The sequence below is a fragment of the Hyposmocoma kahamanoa genome, unplaced genomic scaffold, assembly GCF_003589595.1.
Source record: "Hyposmocoma kahamanoa isolate Upper Pololo Valley unplaced genomic scaffold, ASM358959v1 91, whole genome shotgun sequence".
Taxonomy (NCBI): Eukaryota; Metazoa; Arthropoda; class Insecta; order Lepidoptera; family Cosmopterigidae; genus Hyposmocoma; species Hyposmocoma kahamanoa.
Genome location: NW_020654684.1, coordinates 2,907,631 through 2,929,261, shown reverse-complemented (window position 1 = coordinate 2,929,261; position 21,631 = coordinate 2,907,631). Strand labels below are relative to the sequence as shown.

Sequence of the window (21,631 nt, the reverse complement as noted above, 5' to 3'; positions counted from 1 at the left end):
TTATAGTTCGATATCTGCTGGGTAGACCAGAGGACTACTGTTTTAATTTAGTGTTAGGAAAAGAAAGTTGTTTTATTCGTTCGCTGTGTCTTTCCTTAATAAGAAAGTATACTTTATTAGAGTTTGTATATATAATTGTCTATAACGCAAGCTCTTGTCATGGCGACTTTACGGTTTCGTCAGTTGTATATTCGTGTTCAAAGAAAGATGTCGAAAAAATTAAATTGATACATTTTCAGTTTCATAGTGCCTAATTTTCTTTCCACAAACTTATAGGACTTCCAACACACTTTGCTATGGCAATACTTTGACATAGTCACTTGTCAAGTGACAATCTAAACACCGCAAACTCTGAAATATCACTTTTGTTTTCAAGTTCCCAAAAATGTTTCACAATTTTTTCCACTGTTGTTGTACATGCATTTATTGCTTTTTAGTTTCTGAAATACGTGCATTTTATTATAATATTAATATACAAAAGTAATCCATTCCAAAAACTAGGGATAATGTTCAGACTCAAAAAACTCGTACAGCGACATCTAGCGGTGGACACTACAAAGTAGTTTAGATTTTGTTACTCGGGCTTAAGAAATCATATGCCAACAGTTAACTAGCCGACCGGTTAGCATAAACAAATAATAGGTAAACATAAACAGGACGGTACAATGTTACTTTGTTGATTTACAGCTAGAAAAAAATATATATTTCACTTAATAACATCTTTATTAACATTACAATAACAAATACAACAAGCTGTCCTTACATATCGCAATTATGCGGCCATCTAGGAAAAGGCAGAGTGTCTTTAATATTACTAACACCACAAATAACTTGTAGAAACCTTTCTAGACCTAGTCCAAAACCGCCTGTGGGTATATTACCGAATTTTCTCAATTCTAGATACCAGTTAAGTCTATCGGATGGAAGTTTAGCTTTAAGTTTGTCATAGCTGTTTTCGCGGAGACTACCGCCGACAACTTCACCGGTTATCGGGGCTAATAGATCGAGGGCGTCCACCTGGAATGGGCAAAAGTTGACTAGTTATTTATTATAGAAGAACTGACTTGACAACTTCGTAATCTCAGCAATATAAAGCTGTAATTTTGTAATAAAAGTTTTCTAATTTATTTACTCCAAACACAAGATACTTTAACTAAACTTACTACTACAAGTCTTTATTATTATGTGTAGCATTATGCATATATGGTATATTGATTTATTATTGCTTTCAATGTTTTTGAACAAGTTTTATAAACATTTGTAAAGGATTATAAGCAATGATCGGAATTGAGAGTTAATTTATCTAAACTAAAGAGAATAACGTAGTCATTCCCTTCAACAAATCCTGATACTTCTCAGAATTGATTATATTTGAATATGCGCATTATTTATTGAAATTTGAGTACATTGGCGTCAAAATATTACATCACATTAAATATCAAAATTAGCTACAAATTATTGTTTAAAAAAAAAATCGTAGTTGTGTTTCTACAGGTAGTTACGTACTTATTTAAATACCTTGGCTAATTAAAAAATAAATACGAGGCAACCTATATTTTAGTCTGTATAGAAAATAAACAGTTAAAATAGAAATTTTATATGCATTGATGACGAAATGGGTTCATGACAAGGAAATGTTCATACTTTAGATAAATTCACTCTCTTAATTCCGATCACTACTTATAAGCTAATTCCTTTTTCATTTTTTCTTTTCTCTTTCGATTTGATGATGATGTGCATATTAATGCACACTTTGAAAATCAGAAAAAATCTACAATATCACAAATATTCATTCAATTTAATTAAAAAAAAGAAGTATGCAACAGTGCCATCATTATCAAAGTGAAAAAAAAAGTCAATTGTAAAAACAGTAAAATTATTTTTCACCTTCTAATTGTGAAATAGTTATCTTTTTATAAATTACTAACACACGCTGCTATTACAATGAATTACACACTCAACACTCTTAACATAGTGTTGTAACTGTCACAAAAGTGTTGTAACTCAAAATGTGTGAAATTTAATATTATATCATTCATCATCATCATCAAATACAGCCTGACTGCACCCACTGCTGGGTATAGGCCTCCAAGTTTCTGTGCCATTCTCCATGATCCCATGCTAATCTCATTATATCATTACTGAACGTAAAATTTGATTCTATACACTGACTATACACATCAAAAAAAGCCATCATTAGAATATTGTAAGAAACAATCAAAAGATATCCACTTAACTCAAAATGGGACACAGTTTATATGAGCTAGTTCTGGCCAAAATAATCCTTTATTCAAAAATATTAAATTATTCAGAGGTCCCAGGTTCGATTCCTGGGCTGGGAGAAACATTTCGACCATATGTCGACATTTATTTCTCTCGTGAGTTTGGATCATTGACTTAAAATTATATGGACGTCGGGTCCGCGCTAAAAAGTGTCCGAACTTATAGGGCGTTAAAATCGTATACAGAGCGTCATTCACGCTTTAGTCTTCGTTTGTTCGACTGACAGCGAAGCAAGCACAATTAGACAGTACTGCGATGACATTACAATTTAAATTCAAAGTTTTAGCTTTTTCATATTCCTTTACATGTCACTACGTTTAAATAGGTTGACTTGGGACATTTTTTTCATGGTTTTTGTACTAGACCTGTCGTCCATTTATTTGTAAGTCAATGGTTTGGATGTAATTTGTGGTTGTCTATGTGTGTGTCCATGGCACCCGCGATACAGAGTTTCCCTAGTGCGAGGTTATGTTGAGTGTGTACGTTATTATTATTATTTTCTGAGTTAATACACTATTGTATTAACAGTGCGTATTAAAAAAATTTAATACCTTGGTATTGTCATCTTGACACTCCTTCATATAGAAAGACTTCTGTTCCTTAGGCCATTTGATAACAAATACAGGGATACCATTACAATATTCCACCAAAGCTAGCTCTTGTTCCTTATTTATCCCTTCATCTGTCATATCTAAACCTCTTTTCCCTAAAATTCCTTTTGCTTCATTGTAAGTCATTGTAACAAACTCTTTATTAACCCAAAGAGGCAATACAGATTTCTCTTTATCAATAATATGCAGATCATTTGCATTACTCTCATGAGTTTTAATAAATAAATACTTTAACATATCTTCTATAACATTTTGCAAGTTTTGAAGGGTATCACAGAAAGCTATTTCTGCCTCTAGCATGTAGAATTCGGACAAATGGAGTCTTGATCTTGAATTCTCCGCTCTAAATGTTGGTCCTAGAGTGTACACATTGCCCATGCCCCGACAAATAGCTTCTTGGTGCAACTGTCCCGACACAGTTAAGAAAGTTTTGGTGCCAAAATATACTGAATCTTTATCTCTACCTTCCTGCATCATAGCTTTAACAGTTATTTCATTATCTGGCTGTATTTTAAATACTTCACCCGCTCCCTCACAATCATTTGACGTTAATATTGGTGTATGGACATGAAGATAGTTTTTAGATTCAAAATAGTTGTGTATGTGCCTCGTTAAGGAGTTGCGTACTCTCAGTATAGCTGAAAAGTAATTTGTTCGTGATCTTAAATGCAGGAATTGGCGTATGTATTCAGGAGGATGGGCAGTTCTTGGGTTAAAAGGGTAACCATCCGAAACGACGCAAGTTCCCATTACGTTCACATGTTCGGCGACTAGTTCCAACTGCCCTTTGGGACTTTTGGAGAGTTTGCCTGTTATAAGCACGGAACTACCGTAAGTGAGATCGTTAGTGTTCAGATTTTTCGGTATTACGATCTGAAGTTTTTGTGAGGTAGATCCATCGTTTACGTCAATAAACGTTAGGTCTTTTTGCTTTCGTAAGTTCTTAACCCATCCCTGAAATATATAATTACATATACAGCTATTTACAGTCAAAATTATCATAGTTTTCAAGTAACATCAACACAAACCTTAACCTCAGTAACCTCACCGATGTTCGCTTTCTCCAAAACAGAAGCTATAACGCTGTAATTTTTTAAAGTTTGTTTTAACTTAATTCCGCGTCTGATCTGACTAGTAAATACATTTTTGTATATCATTGTTCAACAATAAGAAATCTTAATTCCTTTTTAAATCCATCAGTAAACAGCTGACTTGCTTACGAAATTTCAAAAAGTTCTAAGTTTGTTTGTTTAGATGAAGTTAGTAAATTCTTTGTTTAGTCCGGTGTGAATTGACTGACACTGTAGGTTAAGATTACATTGACCAATACATAGAGATAGAGAAAACCGTAACTTTTCCAAAAATCGACATAACTCGGTAGGGCAGCAGAACTGAAAAGTGAAAAAGTAGATTGTCATTTTTGACAACCGACTGACGTGCTTTGTGCTGACGAGAGTCAGGAAAAATATTTTTCTCGCAATTGTACCGATAATTCGTTGAAATTAGGAGTTTTTACACCCTTAACCATCATGTCGAACGTTAACACAGGCGAATTACTCAATTTCCAGGACTATTCCCCTGAGCACAATGAGCGTAGTGCGAGAATCGACGTGGAAGCGGTACACACCAATCAATATAATAACACCATGTCTAACCAGAGTTATAACAACCCCAATTATAATTTTGATGAACCTAAGGTAGCTGAGGAATCTATGGAAACTCCTAAATGTGAGTAGAATGGTTTTTCGGATGATAATATTTTCGATGATAATCGATTTCAAAGTCTTAATTGCAACACATTTTGTTGCAAAAGGCTATTATTTCCATTGAGTTATGACTATTATAAAGTTTATAACGTCTTATACTATGAGATTATAATATATAAAAGTGTATGCATTCTATTTTGTCATCATATCATCTTGTGTATTTAGTACAGATAACCATATCTTATGTGATAAATGTTATGTTGTGTATTTACATATCAGTGACACATTTTCTAAGCACAACATTAAAATTGACAGCAAATCACAACTTCTGGACCATAGAATACTATCAGAAGTACTTTGATGTGTACACAAATGAAGTGGTGGAACGGATAATATCTTCGGTGTTGCCACAGAAGGTATCACGCAACTATTTTGATGAGCGCATCAAGGGGAAACCTGATTTGTATGGACCTATATGGATATCTTTCACTTTGGTGAGTAGCCTTATTTTGTTATTCCGATTGTGTAGAAGAGTATGAATTATGATGATTTTAAGTATGATTTTCAATAAGGTTCAATGTTAACACATTTAACAGTAGGTGAACATTAGTAGGAGTAGAACTCCTTGTGAAGGAGTTCACCCAGGGCAGTACTGCCACCTTACCTATTTCTGAATGTAAACATTACTGCTTTCCAGTTTTGAAGGGTTAGGGTGCTGGTGAAATTGAAGGCACATGGGACTTTTCAACTTATGTCTCAGGGTGAGCCTATTCCACTAGACCCAACCAGCTGTCCCCCCCGGCGGGGACAAGGGCACTTTTTTCCACACTTCCCCACCACACCATCACTGGTTGGTGGGGAAGTGTGGAAAAAAGTTACCCAACCGTTTCTATTAATAAGTACAGTCGAGAGTAAAACTATATCAATGAAAAGTATAACTATTTATTTTAAAGCATGGTATTTATTACCTGCTAATTGGGCGCCTTCAAATTAGACGCTGACAGATGCACTGCCGTAGCACATTGTGGCGTGGCAGCCATGCCACTGCTGAATTTTCATATAATATCTAGTCTGCAAATGTGGCGTGTATGTGGCACTGCAGCTGCACTTCTAAATATTGTATGAAAATTAGTAGTGATGCGGATGTAGTGCCATAGTGGCATCACTGCAGCGCTCGTATAAGCATCTAGTGGAAAAAAAGTGCACTTGTCCCCACCAGGAGGCTGGTAGGGACTATAGGCCTCAGGGTGATGGGCACAGAGACAGTGGACCTCAAATCCGTGCGATTTATAGCTATGAGTGGCACTGCAACTGTTATGGACAGGCGTGTCGTTTACTAGTGCGTCCCAACACTTAGTATCATAAAAAAACTTATAATTGAGGAGTCAATACTCTAATAAACAAAAACCGAAAAGTCACATTTTGATTTGTTTTTCTCTCCTAATGTCAATGGTAGTTTTTGTTCATCTCTACAAATAATTTAACCAACCTGAACATCAACCACTCAATCAGCTTTAAAAATATGTTTTAAATGCACGGATCTGAACACAGTGTGACAAATTCTGTCAATGAGACTAAACAAAATTAAAATCGAAATTTATCAGTCTTTGTTCCAAAGTTCCTTAATTAAAGTATCTACCTGATTCTTTACATTATGATAAAAAAATAAAGGATTGGACAATTACCAGTTCAAGTGATTCATTACGAATGGGTGACAATAAAAACAATAAAAATGTTATAGTGGAATTGTAGGAACCAGAGAAATAAAATAATATTTTGGTTAACTATCTGGTCTCAAACTAGGCATCTTTGTAGACTGTAATTATTAGAGTATAGGCTTTGATTGCACTATAATACCTAGAACATTCAGACTGGAATCAATTTAGATACATTTCTACTACTCTTCTAGTGCCCAAAACAGTCACCACTGGGCCACCAGAGTCATCATTAGTCCGAAGTTAACTAGAGCAAAGGATATCATGGCAATTATGTTGTACTTTCACTCTCTGATGAATTGGTACTTAGCTCTGCTTCAGGATCTTGGTGCTCTGCTATTCCCAATAGCATGTTCAATTGTTGTATTATAACCACTATATATTATCCTAGTTTTGGCTACAGCCACTGCTATTGTTTAGAATGAGAGCTGCTGTTGTTCAACTTTTCTCGTGCGTTTAGATGGCTACAGTAGCCTATCTTATTGATAAACATTCAAACAGTGGCGACATGTAAGTACATTGTCGACAAAGTAGTAAAAGATGGCTGCAGAAGTTTGAACCTTGACAGCATCACATTTCACATCCAGGTCTGACAGTCTGCTCTCCAAATTTCAAACTAATGTAACCAGTGTAAAGAAATCAGGCCACAAAGTTGAACTCGGTAACATGGCTTACTTTAATTCTATGAAGACTTAGAAGGTTTGCCATTGGTAATGGTTGGATTGCTCTAGGTCCAATTGCAATTAACCATAATGTTATGTTTTTGGTATTGACATTATCATAAACACTGAATCCAAAGCACAAAACCATCAAATCGTAATACTGAAAAATTGGACAAGTGACAACATCACTTACGGTAGTTCTGTGCATGTAATCAATTGAAGAAGCCATTTAGTGCATCACTCATAATATTACGATTGAATAAATAAAAATCAATTCATCATTCTCTAATATTCCAGATCTTTACAATAGCAGTGAGTGGCAACATAGCAAACTATTTGCACAGTCAGAATGCTGGCCACTGGCGTTACGACTTCCACCTCGTCTCATACGCGGCCACCGCCATCATGTGCTATGTGTGGATTGTGCCATTAGCGCTGTGGGCTGCACTTAAATGGACCTCTGTGCCAGATGGACAGGATGACATTGACGCCCAGGTAAAGTTCAAAGCATCAATGAATTTACTAGATGTGTTGTACATTCTTATTGAACATGACTTTCAGTGAAATCTTCAGCCTTTGAGATACTAGTAAAACTGTGATAAATCCAGTGCTTGCTTGCAGCTTACAGTTACAACCAAATTCTTTACATGCTAATTACATATGCTACATAAAGGTTCGATGTTAATGTTGCTTCACAAATTAGGTTGCTAATGCAATCACTTACATGGTAAAATTAGGGAATTAGATGGAAATAGTGTTGTAAGGAAAATTACGTTTGGAAAGGCAAAAACCAAAAATAAAATGTTTTCAGGTCTCCAGTTCACCGACAATGATCTCCCTCTTCTGTCTGTATGGATATTCCCTTTCCATCTACATACCAGTCGCTATCTTCTGGACTATCCAAGTGGGCTGGCTCCAATGGCTTCTTGTCCTCATGGCGGCTTCAGTTTCAGGCGCTGTACTAATATTCTGGCTCCTACCAGCATTGAGAAAATCTAAATATTTCCTAATTTTGGTTGGGTCAATTTTAGCATGCCATTTCCTATTAGCTGCTGGGTTTATGTTATATTTCTTCCATAAGCCAGCTACTATTGATATTCTTACCACTACTACTGTTAGAGTACCTACGCTAGCGCCCGCTGTGTCCTCTGTTAAACCGTAATTTTTTTATTAGTAGATAGATTTTTTATTTGCATAAAGAATGTACCACATTTTCCGTACATCACTGATATACAGTTTTCTGTAGTTCAACAGTACGCATACTAAAGCAACCAGATAGTGTTGTTTCAATGGAAAGTATGAATATATTACTATTGAAATTGTGACGAGTGTAGTGTCCTCTATAGTATTTTATAAACTAGTATTGGTGTGGAACATTACAATAATGTACTTTATTTTAAAAGAAATCTTTCAATACGATACATTGAAACCCAAGCTGTCTCTAAACAAAAATCACGCTTTTTAAAATGTAAACTTTCTTTCAGGAACTCTAATGGACATTTCCCGAAATTTTATTTTTTCGTTTAGTGACTGTTTGGTGTTAATAACTCGTAATATAAAGTTGATATTTAAGTTAATTACTACTTGAGTCGTTACTTTTAGTTAAGAATTTTGAGTCATAGAATTTTTAAGAATACATAAGGGGTCGTGTTTTAAAGTAGATTCTGCGTTACTAATATAAACACATTAAAAGGTTGTCAAAAATAATAACCTAAGTGAGGTTTTTACTGCCATTAATGTTTAAATTTCCATGTTTATTCCTCTTTCAACAGTCAATATTATTTATGGTAAAAAAATATGAATCATAATTAGATGGGCAAAATGTAAACAAAGAAATGTGTAATGTCATTAAGTGTGCATGCAGAGATGCTAAACCTTCTATTTTTAACGAAATTGGAAAAGAAGGAGGTTCTCATTTTCTACAATTTTAATTATAACAAAATATGAACACTAAACAAAAACTTTGACAGCAATACACAATAATTTAACAAACGCTCTACTGAGACAAAAAATAATTTGAGTTCGAGAAACGAAGCAAGAATGATATCTATGACACCGCAAAATGACGGTACAAAAAATTTTTGTGATTCCGATTGTGTTACCAGTGTCATAAAATTATTTACGACAAAACATGGTCTTTTCTTATAATTATTGTATTGCATTATTCACTAGATTATCGCCTTTGTTTACATTTCGGACATCTAATTAATATTCATACTACAGTTAGATTTGTACTTGTAGTTTGCCGTCTATTGAGCAAGATAGTAATGGCATCTTATGACAACTGAAAAGGCGTCCACATGTAATGTTATGCCAACACTTCACATGGCTCCTTGTATTCGTGATTGGGTGTTTGATGTACTTGGATTAATATTTGTCGTACTGACAAATATGACCGTCTACACATGGAGCCAAATAAGGAGTCAAAATAATGAATATGACCATACTGAACATACATGACATGTATGAACAGGCCGTTTTACTTGCGTATTTGCCTATTTGGTTCCTTTGATGCGCGTCGAGAAGCCGCAAAGCGCGCGGTGAAGCAAGTTTGGTGTGTATTTGTCGAATAGGCAAACAAGACTAATACTTTGTCACACATGCCATTTAGATATGGTGATTGTTTGCCAAATATATGAAATACGAATAGCCATGTGAATGAGGACGGCAATAGCGCCATTATTCAGGGTCAAATAGTTCCTTGTCATTCTTTAATACTTATGTAGCTATCTATATTAAAGGATCTAAAAAAGGTGCTATTATGTTGTTACTACTAATCATTCGATCCGAAATTTATATTTACTATTATTTTTGCTAATGTCCTTGCTCTTTGTTACATCTGTATTATGTTTTATTTTCATATATTTTGCAAAAAAAGAATAGATTGACATGGAATTTATACTGTTTTCAAAATCTTGTTAATGTTGATAGGAAACACGTGTCAAAATTGGTCAAAATTGCAATACAAATATTGTATTTGCAAAGTTGTTATCGGAACATTCCTGTTTTTGGGTATTTTCGGAAGAGAAAATAGCACAGAAAATTCCTGCCCTAAATAAAGAGATTTTTTATTATTAGACTTAGAGTAATAAGACTTTTTGTTGGTTTGTGGCAAATATACATACATATATATATATATATATATATATATATATATATACATTTAAATATATATATATATATATATATTTAAATGTACATTTAATTTAAAGCTCGTTCGGCTATAATCTCAATCTTTCTAACCGAGATGGTACGCGTCTAAAAATCCCTATTCATTCTAGCCTGAATAGCAATAAAATGTAGCCATTGATGCCGTACGCATTCCAAGCAATGTAAAATTAGTGCAGCATCATCGCGCTCTATGGATAGTTATGCTGCAGTAGTATCGATAGTCCGTTGGTAGAGATGATTAATTCAATTATTTTTTTTAATATTGGTATTACGACTTTAAATAAATCCATAAAACCAAATCTTTAACAATTTCTTAATTAAAAAAAATACTATTTAAAATTAATAAGATCATTGATTTCCAATAAGAATAAGACTTTCTTCTTTGAATATATTTCTGTAGCAGTGGCAATAATGATATAGTTTTATAAGTCTTCGTGTTCTGCAGAAGAGATGGCAAGACGCGGCAAAATGTTTTCTTCTTTGAACTTCAACTTTTGCATCTATGTAAATCCTTAGTAAGATGATAATTTATGACACCGACACTGTCGTCAATTGACAGATAACGACAGTATCGGTGATGAAGACCTGAACGGATTTTGAATTTAAATATGTACGATACAAATCTATGTTTTCCAGTAACTATGTATTATAGTTTCTCAATTATCTGTTAATATATTTTCCCCAACATACACTTAATTTATGCAATGTAAAAAATTAAATGTTTTCTATAAATAAAACAGAAATTACTGAAAATAAAACAGCGTTTATTTCTCATTTCCATCAAACAATCAGTACTAAATGTTTATGTACAAATTATATATAATAATAAATATTTCAACAATTCATTTTTTTATTCTTAAAAATTATGTCGTTACGCTGAGAGATACTCTATTTATCATATTGTGATATTGGGTTGTAATGGCGGATTTGAAGCTGCGACTCCAAAGCCATTTATGTATTTGCCGACAATGTGGCGATTCAACACCGCCTTGTTAATAGATTACATTCTATTTATAACTAATAGCCCTGGCATATCGGGGACTCATAATAGAGGTGCTTGCGTTAGATATTGAGAACTTCCCCGGTTTCAAGAGTCGAAGTGTCTATTTGAATACTTCTAGTCCAAATGTAAATTCTTGTTGGCAATGTAACATTTAGTTGTTTATTTCTTTAAGGCATCTCTGATACCTTTTATTTTTCATTGAACGAAACTTATTATTAAGAGTGTACACTACCTCAAATGGCTTTGGTTGATTCCGGATAACAGTCAAAGTGTCGAATCAACCACTTTGTAAAAAATATATAGTAAAATCGAGGATATACACTGATTAATTACTATACGGTGTGAAGACACGAACATTTTCACGATACAAAAAAAACACAAACTTACCTCGAAATTTTACAAGAAGACTTCTATATTCAATAGGTACTTAACAATACAACACGTATACTATACGATACATATATACATATTTGAAATGGTTTCAATTTCGATTGTAAAAAAATCAATATTGAAATAAAGCCACTAGACCCAAGTAAAATCCATTCCACTTATACGCAGATGACTTACAAATTTATAGACATTTTGATAGAGCCAATATCCAATCTGCCATTGAATCTATTAATAAGGATCTTCTTGTGGTGAAGTCTTGGGCTGATGCGTTTGGTTTGCTTGTAAACCCTAGGAAATCACAGGCAATAATTGTAGGTAGCAACCGACTTTACTGCAGGTTAGATATTAATAATCTCCCCAAGGTCTCGTATGATGGAGTGAGTCTTGCATATGCTGAAAACACAAAGAACCTAGGTCTGATAATCGACCGTACACTGTCCTGGATACCACAGGTAAATGAGGTTAGTCGACGCATGCACTTTTCCTATCATTCTCTCAAGCGGCTTCAATTCTTCTTACCTTTCAACACCAAGGTTATGCTTGCTCAGTCCCTACTACTCCCTCTTCTCGACTATGCCGATGTTTGTTATTTGGATGTTACTGAGGAGCTGCTTAACAAACTAGAGCGCCTACAAAATCTGGCCATCCGTTTCATATTCGGTTTACGTAAATATGATCATGTCTCTGAATTTCGGACTAAATTGAAATGGCTCCCAATCAGACTTCGCCGAGATATGCACGTTCTTTGTCTTCTTTATAAAATTTTAAATTACCCCCAGCTTCCTCATTATCTGTGTTCCCGTTTTTCCCCCTTATCCCCCAATTCCCGCCCAAAACGTACTTGTGACACTAGAACTCTTTTATATCCCCAATCCAACTCCAAATTCTTTCACAATTCTTTTACCGTACGTGCAGCTCGTATGTGGAATAAACTACCTGCTGACATTCGTGACAGTCCATCGGTGGCATCTTTCAAACACAAATTAAAAGAGCACTTCCTGTCGAACGTGTTAGATAGTTTATAGGTAACATAAATATGTTACAAATGTAAACAAATGATCTGTTATTATAATATATATTCTGCTTATGTATGTATTTATGTATATAAAGTTCATGTATGTGTGTATGTCTGTCGTATGTATATTATTATCATTTATATTTTAGTCACATTTAAATTTTTAATTTTGTTGTACAACAATTAGTCCCGCAGACTTCATTTTTGCACCACGGCTAGGGTTGGCTGGAAGAGATCTCTTATAGAGATAAGCTCACCTTTGTATATGTCCATTATAACGTGTGTTTCATGTTTCTTTTCTTTGTACAATAAAGAATATTATATAAATGAACCGCATTAGTACGGGAAAAATTTGAATTCTAGCTGAGGCAGTATCGACTCTCAAGGCAGATCAACTATTACATAGACGGTAATATTTCGCCAATATCAGCTGTCCTCGCGCGATCTTACCAATCTACTGGTGTCGATAATTCATCCCTGATTAATCAGCTTTTTATACTGTTTAAACAATCTAGTCAACAATAGAGAAGTTGTCGAAGCTTTGGAGCCAGGGCTGCTTGTTGAACGATGACGTCATATCCTCCGGAGACGACTGGAATGTTGCTGATATTTCTGACAGCATGTTGCCTGTAACATTATTGACCACTTACTACGGAGCATTGGTAGATTACAGTGCTTAAATAGCATATAATGATGGTTTTGTGTGGGAGAAACAAGATTAGGGGTGTGTATTAATAAATTATAACAAATTAGTGAAGTAATTTCACATTAAAAATAATTGAATATCATTTCAATAACAATTTAATAGCTACATCTCTAACCGGGGCTGGTAGCTGTAAAGGTATCTACTTGGGTGACGAAATACTTTCATAGATTTCTCATAGATGGCGCTACGGCTAAAAAGTCGTTGAAAAACCAAATACAAAGATACGACACAAGCACATAGAAAAATTCATGAGGTCCGCTGGTTCGTTCCATGGTTTAGTTGGTATAGCGTCTTACACGGTATGCTAGAAGACGTCGGGTCGAATCCGGCTAGATCGAAGGATTTTTTTCTGATTGTTCGATCTTTGTATTAATAATTATAACATTAACTGTGTTTTGGAATGTTTAAACAGTGAAAAAATTAAATTTTATATGTATTGATGACGAAATGTGTATGTCCATACTAAGAAAACGTTCATACTAACTCCCTTAATTGTGATCACTGATTATTCTATGATATTATTTGTGTATAGTGTGAAGAATTTGTCTTACTATAGGTTTAAACATCGTAAATGGCCCATTAAATGAATTTGTGAATACGACTCAAAGCAACAATTGTTTTTAATAGTCCACTACTGAATATGAGGCTATTTAAAAAGTGCACGTACGCGTGTGTTGTGTACGGAGTATATACAACTTACTGTAATTTCCGCTGCATTCCCAAGTTTTAAGCGTTTCGCAGAACTCAATCAGATGCCCTTCGTTGTAACCCAGCTGGGAGCTGAACTCGACGTCGCGTAGCGCGCTGTTGTACAGGATTTGCGTGCCGCCGCGGCATACAGCTAGCAGCTCTGTTGCACCGGATTCTTCTGCAGAGTTTCAATATTTTACAGGCAATTTAATATAATGTCTTAATTTAAAAAAGCTATAATATACAAAGGCTGAGACTAAGAACCATTTACCTCTGAACTTTTATTATTATTTTTATATATACTTCGATGCCGATAGGACGCATGCATATTTAATAGATCAATATCTTGCGGTGGTAAATTGTTTGAAGTCCTAAATAAAATATATTTATAGATAGATATGTAATGTTAGATCTTTAAAAATATATAAAAAACAATAAAAATAAGAAACTTTTTTAATGGATATCAAAAAAGGAGGAGGTTATCAATTCGATTGTATTTTTTTAATGTTTTTTTAAAATTACATGCAGTATGTTACACGATTACTCTAGGATTTGAAAACTGATTTTGATGATTCTATTTTGTTGGAAAGAGGGTATCTCAGTATTCTGGTTTAAGAAATTTATTCTCATAAGAATTACAATTCACTTAAATGAGAACTTAAGAAACTAACTAATAATAAGTATACATATTATTGCTTATGCGAGCGTGCTTATTTCCTTACACACAAATAATAATAATTAAATAAAAACTTAGGTTATGTACTACTAAAGAAAATAAAAAAAAGAAAAATAACTTTAACGAAAATATTAATGTTTTGTTTACCTTCGCTTGTGTGGGTATATTCGAAAAACATAAGGCCAAACCAGTGCGCCGCAGAACCAACAAGGTTGAAACGAGTTACACAGATCGACAATAACTAGATGTGACAATCATTTCGAGTACAGATTTGGGATACATAATAATTTATATGTTGTTACGTATGTTGTATAAGTTTATTTGTTTCTCTGGGCGAATAAATAGGCCTTAAGTATTTTTTTGAATTTATACGTTTTTTTAGTTTCCTTTATAATTTTAATAAGTGTTGGTGCCATTTACATTTGAAGAAAATATTCCATCTCTAGGGGTGGTACACTAGGGGATGAATCCGGTTTCGCGCACTTTCCTTTAGCCGATTTCAATAAAACTTGACAAAAATTTTGAAGTCGGTTTTTTTAAAATAAAAAAGGTATAATTATTATGGCACTAAGTGACAGGTCGAACAAATCGTGCGCCTGGTGGTAATTGACACGCCTGTCCATAACAGTTGCGGTGCCACTCAGTGCTTTAAATCACAAAGATCTTAGGTGAATTGCCACTGCGCTCGTCACCCTGAGACATAAGTTGACAAGTCCCATGTGCCTGTAATTTCACCAGCACCCTTAACCTTCAAAACCGGAACATAGTAATGCTGACATTACTGTGTTTCCAGATGAACTCTTTCACTCGAACTACACTAATCAAACTTCCCTAGTCCCCTATATCATGAGTACTAGAATGTAAAAGTATCTGGAATACCGACAGGAGTTGTCCGTTGTCCTTAGCATGAAATTCAAACAAACCTGGAGTTTTTCGTTTTAGCTCGTCCAACATAGCCGCACATATCCTTAGAGCGTATACGAGAACTTGCATCAATACCAATTGGCAGTCACATCTGGAACGTACAATATTTACTATTAAATCTATTATAGACATGATATAAGATTGAGATGGTTGATGAGTTCGGATTCAGTACGCCCCCAGGTGTACGACTGCTCTCCACAAGGTTCTGGTGTCCAAGCTCATACGCACAAAAATCCGTGTCTACAAAACTGTAATTAGATCGATCTTAATGTACGGTTGCGAAGCTTGGACACTGACCTTGAAAGAGGAAAATAAGTAAGTGACGGAAAGCAAAATCTTACGGAAAATTCTGAGACCGACTCAATGGGAGCTGGAGGGCAAGGAAAAACCTTGAGATTGAACATCTAATGTCCGCGCCTAATATTGTGTGAGACACAAAAGCTGCGAGACTCCGCTGGCTCGGACACGTGGAGAGAATGGGAGAAGATCGTGCCGCGAAGAGGGCTTATTTGGGACAACCGAAAAGACCGGTCCGACGACTCAGGTACCGCTGAAGCGATGAAGTCTTGAAAGGTCTTAAGGACGTCTAGTGGCTAGTGGCTGGAAGCAGCAGGCTCTGCAGGTCGATTCAGAACCTTACGATAACTCTGTTGTCGACCGATTCGATTAAATATCGTACGATTTCTTTTCATTTTTATTCACAATAACCGAATCGAACGTCAAACTGTCGTATTCGAACCAAATACGACATCAGACGTCGTGACGTCTGTCACACCCGTACTCGTACTTCTCGACCGGCAAAGGCTACAAACGTTATTCAGAATACAACATTGTTTACAAAGCAAGAACGTGATATGAAAATCTTTTATTATTTTAAATAAAATCTGGATTTTGTTCAATTTTATTAATTTATTTTAATGCGAGACTAATGCAAACAAAATATAGGAAATTGTAGGCCTTTAAAGTCTTAAAAATGTATAAAAAAGGATTTCATTTTTCTTGTAATCTATATTCGACGTCTAACTCCATAAACGCTGTTGGATAACGATATCGTATCCGAATCCGAATCGAACGTTTTATCTCGATTGTTCTGAAAAGCTCGGAAAGCGTCTTTCGATTCGAGAATGATATCCAATAGAACGACTCGGTTAAGATATCGAAGAGTTCTGAATCGGGGTCCAGGACTGGGACGAGTGGCAGAATCTGGTGTCGGAGGCCAAGACCCACTTTGGGTCACTGCGCCATTGAAGTAAGTATAGACATGATTTTGCCAAAGGAAAACTAAATTTTTCTTCCATTATCAATAAGACAAGCTACTCAAGCAGCATGCCAATAGTTATATTTTACTAAACTGAGGTAAATACGCTATCAAGATGGTGTTGTCAAAGTAATCGTTTTTTTTTTCACTATTTAGTGATATTTGTCGCACATGATCGCCTGCGTGGTCGACTGCACACCGGTCTTTATGGTGTCGCCATCTCTGAGGTCCCGGGTTCGATCCCCGGCCAGTGTAGAAAAGTAACTTTTCTATATTGTTTAGAGTTCTAGGTGTTTGTGGTACTGTCGTTGTTTTCGATTTATATACATGTATTATTTACTTCAACAGTTAAGAGTAAAAAAAAATCATCACTTTTTAAGTTTTGTATTGTCCGCGTACAGAAATTTACTTGCTTTTAGTTAAAAACTTCTGGCAACATTATACTTAGTCTGAAGCTCACTTTTGTCACTTTTGACGACTGGTCGGTAGGATATTTCTTCAAAAACACTACCTTGATATTTTTCATGCAATAAGCTACAACAGGTGTAATAGTAGGCGGTAGGTCAAACGAAAAGCCGCTGTAGCCTAATGATTTAACCACAGAACAATAAATACAGCAGAAGTGCTTCGCGAGTGCGGTACGTGTGTCAACAGCACTTGAATTTAGTCCGTTCGCTTTGTTTGTATGTACCACACGCAAAATAGGCGCTTTGTCGTCGAGTTGCGGAAACCAGCCCGTTGCACCAAGTACCAAGTAAGTTGTTTGTATGTAAAACTTTCGTTGAAAAATGCCTTATTCTGCAAATATAATAGTCTCACCTATGACATTATTAACTGCCTCTGTGGCCGAACGGTTACCATGCCGGACTGCCACGCAGAGGTCCCAGGTTCGATTCCCGGGCCGGGAGAAATAGTTGTATGGCCTACAATTATTTCTCTCGTGAGTTTGGGTGTAATTTGTGGTTGTTTATGTGTGTGTCCATGGCACCCGCGACACAGGGTTTCCCTAGTGCGGGGCTATGTTGAGTGTGTGCGTTATTTATTTATTATTAGCCATGGTGGTGTTTCATGTCATCATTAAGTCTTATTTAATTTAATTTTAATAAATATGGAATTTTCTGTTTATCGTAGGTAATAATTTTTGTTTTTGTTACAAGAAACGAAAATAAACTTCATACCGCTGTAATATGGCGGCTATTTTGGGGAACTAGGTAAACATCTCGAATTCGTCGTCGTTCAGCTATTGACCGCTAGATGGAAGCACATTAATTAAAATTCCAATATAAAATAAAAACGTTGTAACTTGCAATGATAGGTGAATAACTACAATAGATTTTTTTCAACAATAATTGAATTTTCAATTTCAAGGGTATACCAACAGGATAAAATTATAAAAGTTCAATTTATTATTAATAATAAATACTTAATATTATTAATAATAAATTGAACTTAATAAAAATTGATTCAATAAAATAATTTGTAAAACTTAATGTAATAAGCGTAAATTGGAATGTTTTCTTTGTAAAATTATAAGGTATTTAATTAATAACTACTGTAACTATAGTAAAAAATAGGATGGTTTGCATCAATATTAGACATAACTTGTTGAAGACTGTACCACCTCAATCAACCGTGACCATGGGACCTGGGGGTCTACTCTCGATCTTCGTCCGATATCCGTCCGAAATAATTACTGCCCAATAAGCAATACTTGACCAAATGAAAAGACGCGTGATGCAAATGAAGCGTCATACTCGATACTTGTCTTTTAATTTTGTCGAATATTACTTATTTGACAGTAATTGTTTCGGACGGATGTCGGACGGAGATCGAGTAAGGGGCCCGAAAAGTCGGTTTGTTTGAAAAAAACAAATACACGCGTTTTAAATCCGGAAAAATAGTTTCATTTCCAAAGAAATTCTTGTTTATGGAGTTACGAGTGTTAAAAAATAAATATATGGCAACACTGACATAGCCCTATTATAAAGCTATATGTAGCTGTTGCGCTGTACAAAGGGTATTATATCCAGTAACAACAAATGTATATCGTGCATATTCAAATTTTGGTTCTTGAACTTACTTAACTTTTTCTTGATTAAAATCCCTGTTATCCCTGAAACTCGAATAAAACTCGACAAGGTTCTGCGCCACCATGACGCCGTGCTGTCTTAGGTTTTGCTTCTCGATGCATTTCAGTGCTGCCTCGATTTGCTTTAACAATACTTGTATGTAACACGAGTCTAAAAAAAATATGTCACTCACTTTATAGTAACAGATTAAGGTACATACAATAAGTTCCTACTTATAAATAGCGTAATTTTCAGGTAAGTTTTTTCTACCTAATTTTGGTGGCGATTTTTTTTATTCAAAAGTTCGAGTAAATTATCGTGAGATATTAAATAATACTTCAGGTTATTACACTTGAATATTAAATAATACTTCATGATAATATTCTACAATATTTAAATAACAGAACTTGTCACCGAAATTAGACTGAGAAAACAAATATGAAAGTAGTCACAGTAGCTTGTAAAAGAGTTCGTCCAGGGAAGTACTGCCATGTTACCTATTTCTGCCGCCAAGCAGTAGTGAGCATTACTGCGTTCCGGTCTTGAAGGGTGCTGGTGAAATTACAGGCACATGGGGCTTGTCAACTTATGTCTCAGGGTGTCGGACGCAGTGGCAATGCCACTCAGATCTTTGCGATTTAAAGCTCTGAGTGGCACTGCAACTGTTATGGACAGGCGTGTAGCTTACCATTAGGCGCACGAGTCGTTCGTCCCGTCACTTGATATTCTTAAAAAAAATACCCCGTTGCGAATGCAGTAGACAGAAAAGGTTTATGAAAGAGATTACGTGATTGAAAGAGATTACGTGATTGAAAGTGATAAAATATAGTTATAAATTCCAAAATGAAGTAATGAATGAATGACATAATATGAATGAACAACAAGGTAACGTGTATTAATAATTATAACAAGATAACGAAATATGAAATTTAATGGAACATGAAAGCATAATATGCCGAAATGAAATAACGGAATAAGAACTATAATTAAATAAATTATCAGGCTGTATTCTAATACCAGGTGTTACGCTTACCTTTCTTATATAATAAAACGCCCTGATCGTAGTCCAATTTAAGGTTCCCCCCACTGACTCGTGGGCAAAGCTCATTCACAATTTCAGCATCTACGTTTCTTATCAATACCAATACTGCACATGCCACGGGTAAGAGCGGCCTTGATGAAATTAGGTATTTGATGATTTCTAAGGTAGTTGATTTGTTTGAGTATTGTTGTAAGTGAGAGATACAGGGTGTTATTGCTAGAAGGAGGCCGCTGTAATGGATAGCGCATGACTGGAACAAAAATACAGCGGTTAGATATCGTTTTGAAAAACGCTACATCCTGCGCGCATTGTCGTAGTATAGCCAGCCAGCCACAGTATGCAAGCCGAATAGTTGAGCTATATAGTTCAATACTGTAACAAAAGATGGCTTTTTAGTCGTAACGCCATCTATAAGAAATATATCAAAGTTTTATCACCCAGTTAGATACCTTTACAGCTACCGGCCCTGGCGAGAAATGTTGCTATTCACTGTTTTTTATTTTTTTATTGAATTGATATTCATTTTTTTTTTCGTGAAATTACTCCACTAGTTTGTTATAATTATTAATACAAAGATCGAACACTCAGAAAAAATTCCTTCGATTCGAACCGACGTCTTCTAGCATACTGTGCCAGACGCTATACTAACTAAGCCACGGAACGAACCACCTTCTTTTCACCTTGATCGACAGATGGCGTCCCCTAAGGAAAGTAATAATAATTCATTTATTCGCTTCAAATAGGGTACGGTACGGTTGATGGTAAAAATTAAATCAGCACTTAAACCTATTCGGCCTTCTTAAATAAAAGCATGCAAATACAATAATCAAATAATACACTGATAGATCAAGACTAAATGTAAAAACAATAATTAGATAATAAATTAATAAATTAAAGTTCATTGATTTAATGCGAGATGTCATAATCGTGTACGTCATAATTTAAAATAATAATAATTGTAAAAAAAAATTGTAAAGGAAAATATATGCATCAATTAATTAGTCCTTATATTTCATGAATTCGTCAACTAAGTAGAACACATGATTAAAGAGCCACCTACGCAATTCGTTTTTAAAACTAGTCAATGGAAGAAGCTTAAAGCGATCTGGTATATGATTAAAAAAATTTCCACACATAACGTACGAATTATTTTGAAAACGTTTTGTTTTGGGTATTGTACCAAGTATCACTCTATTGGGGTTCCTTAGGTTTCTGGCAGTTACGTCCTTCGCTATTATGGGTTTTGATAGATTTCATCTCACAAATATACATACCAACTTCGAGTATGTACAGGCATGAGAGGGGCAATACTCTTAACGTTTTGAAGTGCAGACATACGGCGCTACGTTGAAGATAGCCCGTATACAACGCTTTTGAGCGATAAAAACCCTTCCCAAAGTCTGTGCCGTTGCCCCATATTATGATACTGACCTGATACGTTTCAATATACGCAAAATAGGCTGTCAAAGCCGTGCATTTATTCGCCACTTTTGACAATTTGTAGAGAGCAAACGCAAACCCATTTATTTTAGTACACATTTTGTCCTTCCAATTCATCTTTTGGTCTACAATTAATCCTAGAAATGTCATATTGGTATTGTTTCGCAAAATTTGTCCGTTATAATCTACGTCAACTGTTTGTGTTCGTAACTTATTAAAATTAATTATATTAGTATTGGTTAAATTAATTTGAAGATTATGTTTTTTTAG

General features: G+C 35.0%; 3 protein-coding genes across 3 annotated transcripts in view; 1 reads left to right on the top strand and 2 right to left on the bottom strand.

Moving 5' to 3' along the window:
• Positions 1–715: 715 nt before the first annotated feature.
• Positions 716–4,051, bottom strand: LOC113236301 (probable asparagine--tRNA ligase, mitochondrial). Its single transcript, XM_026472311.1, has 3 exons — positions 3,923–4,051; positions 2,835–3,848; positions 716–1,017 (listed from the first exon to the last, which is right to left on the bottom strand). The coding sequence occupies exons 1-3, from the start codon at positions 4,049–4,051 to the stop codon at positions 760–762; spliced, it is 1,401 nt and encodes a 466-aa protein (XP_026328096.1). The 3' UTR covers positions 716–759.
• A 348-nt stretch (positions 4,052–4,399) lies between these two features.
• Positions 4,400–8,860, top strand: LOC113236287 (protein YIPF1). Its single transcript, XM_026472299.1, has 4 exons — positions 4,400–4,622; positions 4,916–5,094; positions 7,275–7,472; positions 7,789–8,860. Exons 1-4 carry the CDS (start codon positions 4,424–4,426, stop codon positions 8,137–8,139), a joined length of 927 nt encoding a protein of 308 aa, XP_026328084.1. The 5' UTR covers positions 4,400–4,423; the 3' UTR covers positions 8,140–8,860.
• A 4,034-nt stretch (positions 8,861–12,894) lies between these two features.
• The window catches only part of LOC113236314, an 18,555-nt gene continuing 9,818 nt past the window's right edge, over positions 12,895–21,631 (bottom strand). Inside the window, exons 9-13 of the mRNA XM_026472327.1 lie at positions 19,913–20,171; positions 18,891–19,050; positions 15,552–15,643; positions 13,963–14,130; positions 12,895–13,183 (exon numbers count right to left, since the gene is read on the bottom strand). Coding sequence (XP_026328112.1) covers positions 13,068–13,183; positions 13,963–14,130; positions 15,552–15,643; positions 18,891–19,050; positions 19,913–20,171 — 795 coding nt within the window. The 3' untranslated portion in view covers positions 12,895–13,067. The remainder of the gene's footprint in view (positions 13,184–13,962; positions 14,131–15,551; positions 15,644–18,890; positions 19,051–19,912; positions 20,172–21,631) is intronic.

Coding starts and splice junctions, on each gene's coding strand:
- LOC113236301 (XM_026472311.1), bottom strand. CDS start 4,051: ATGATATACAAAAATGTATTTACTAGTCAGATCAGACGCGGAATTAAG. Junction 3,849..3,922: donor GTGAGGTTACTGAGGTTAAG/GTTTGTGTTGAT, acceptor TATATATTTCAG/GGATGGGTTAAGAACTTACG. Junction 1,018..2,834: donor GTCAAGATGACAATACCAAG/GTATTAAATTTT, acceptor TGCCCATTCCAG/GTGGACGCCCTCGATCTATT.
- LOC113236287 (XM_026472299.1), top strand. CDS start 4,424: ATGTCGAACGTTAACACAGGCGAATTACTCAATTTCCAGGACTATTCC. Junction 5,095..7,274: donor TATGGATATCTTTCACTTTG/GTGAGTAGCCTT, acceptor CTAATATTCCAG/ATCTTTACAATAGCAGTGAG. Junction 7,473..7,788: donor AGGATGACATTGACGCCCAG/GTAAAGTTCAAA, acceptor AAATGTTTTCAG/GTCTCCAGTTCACCGACAAT.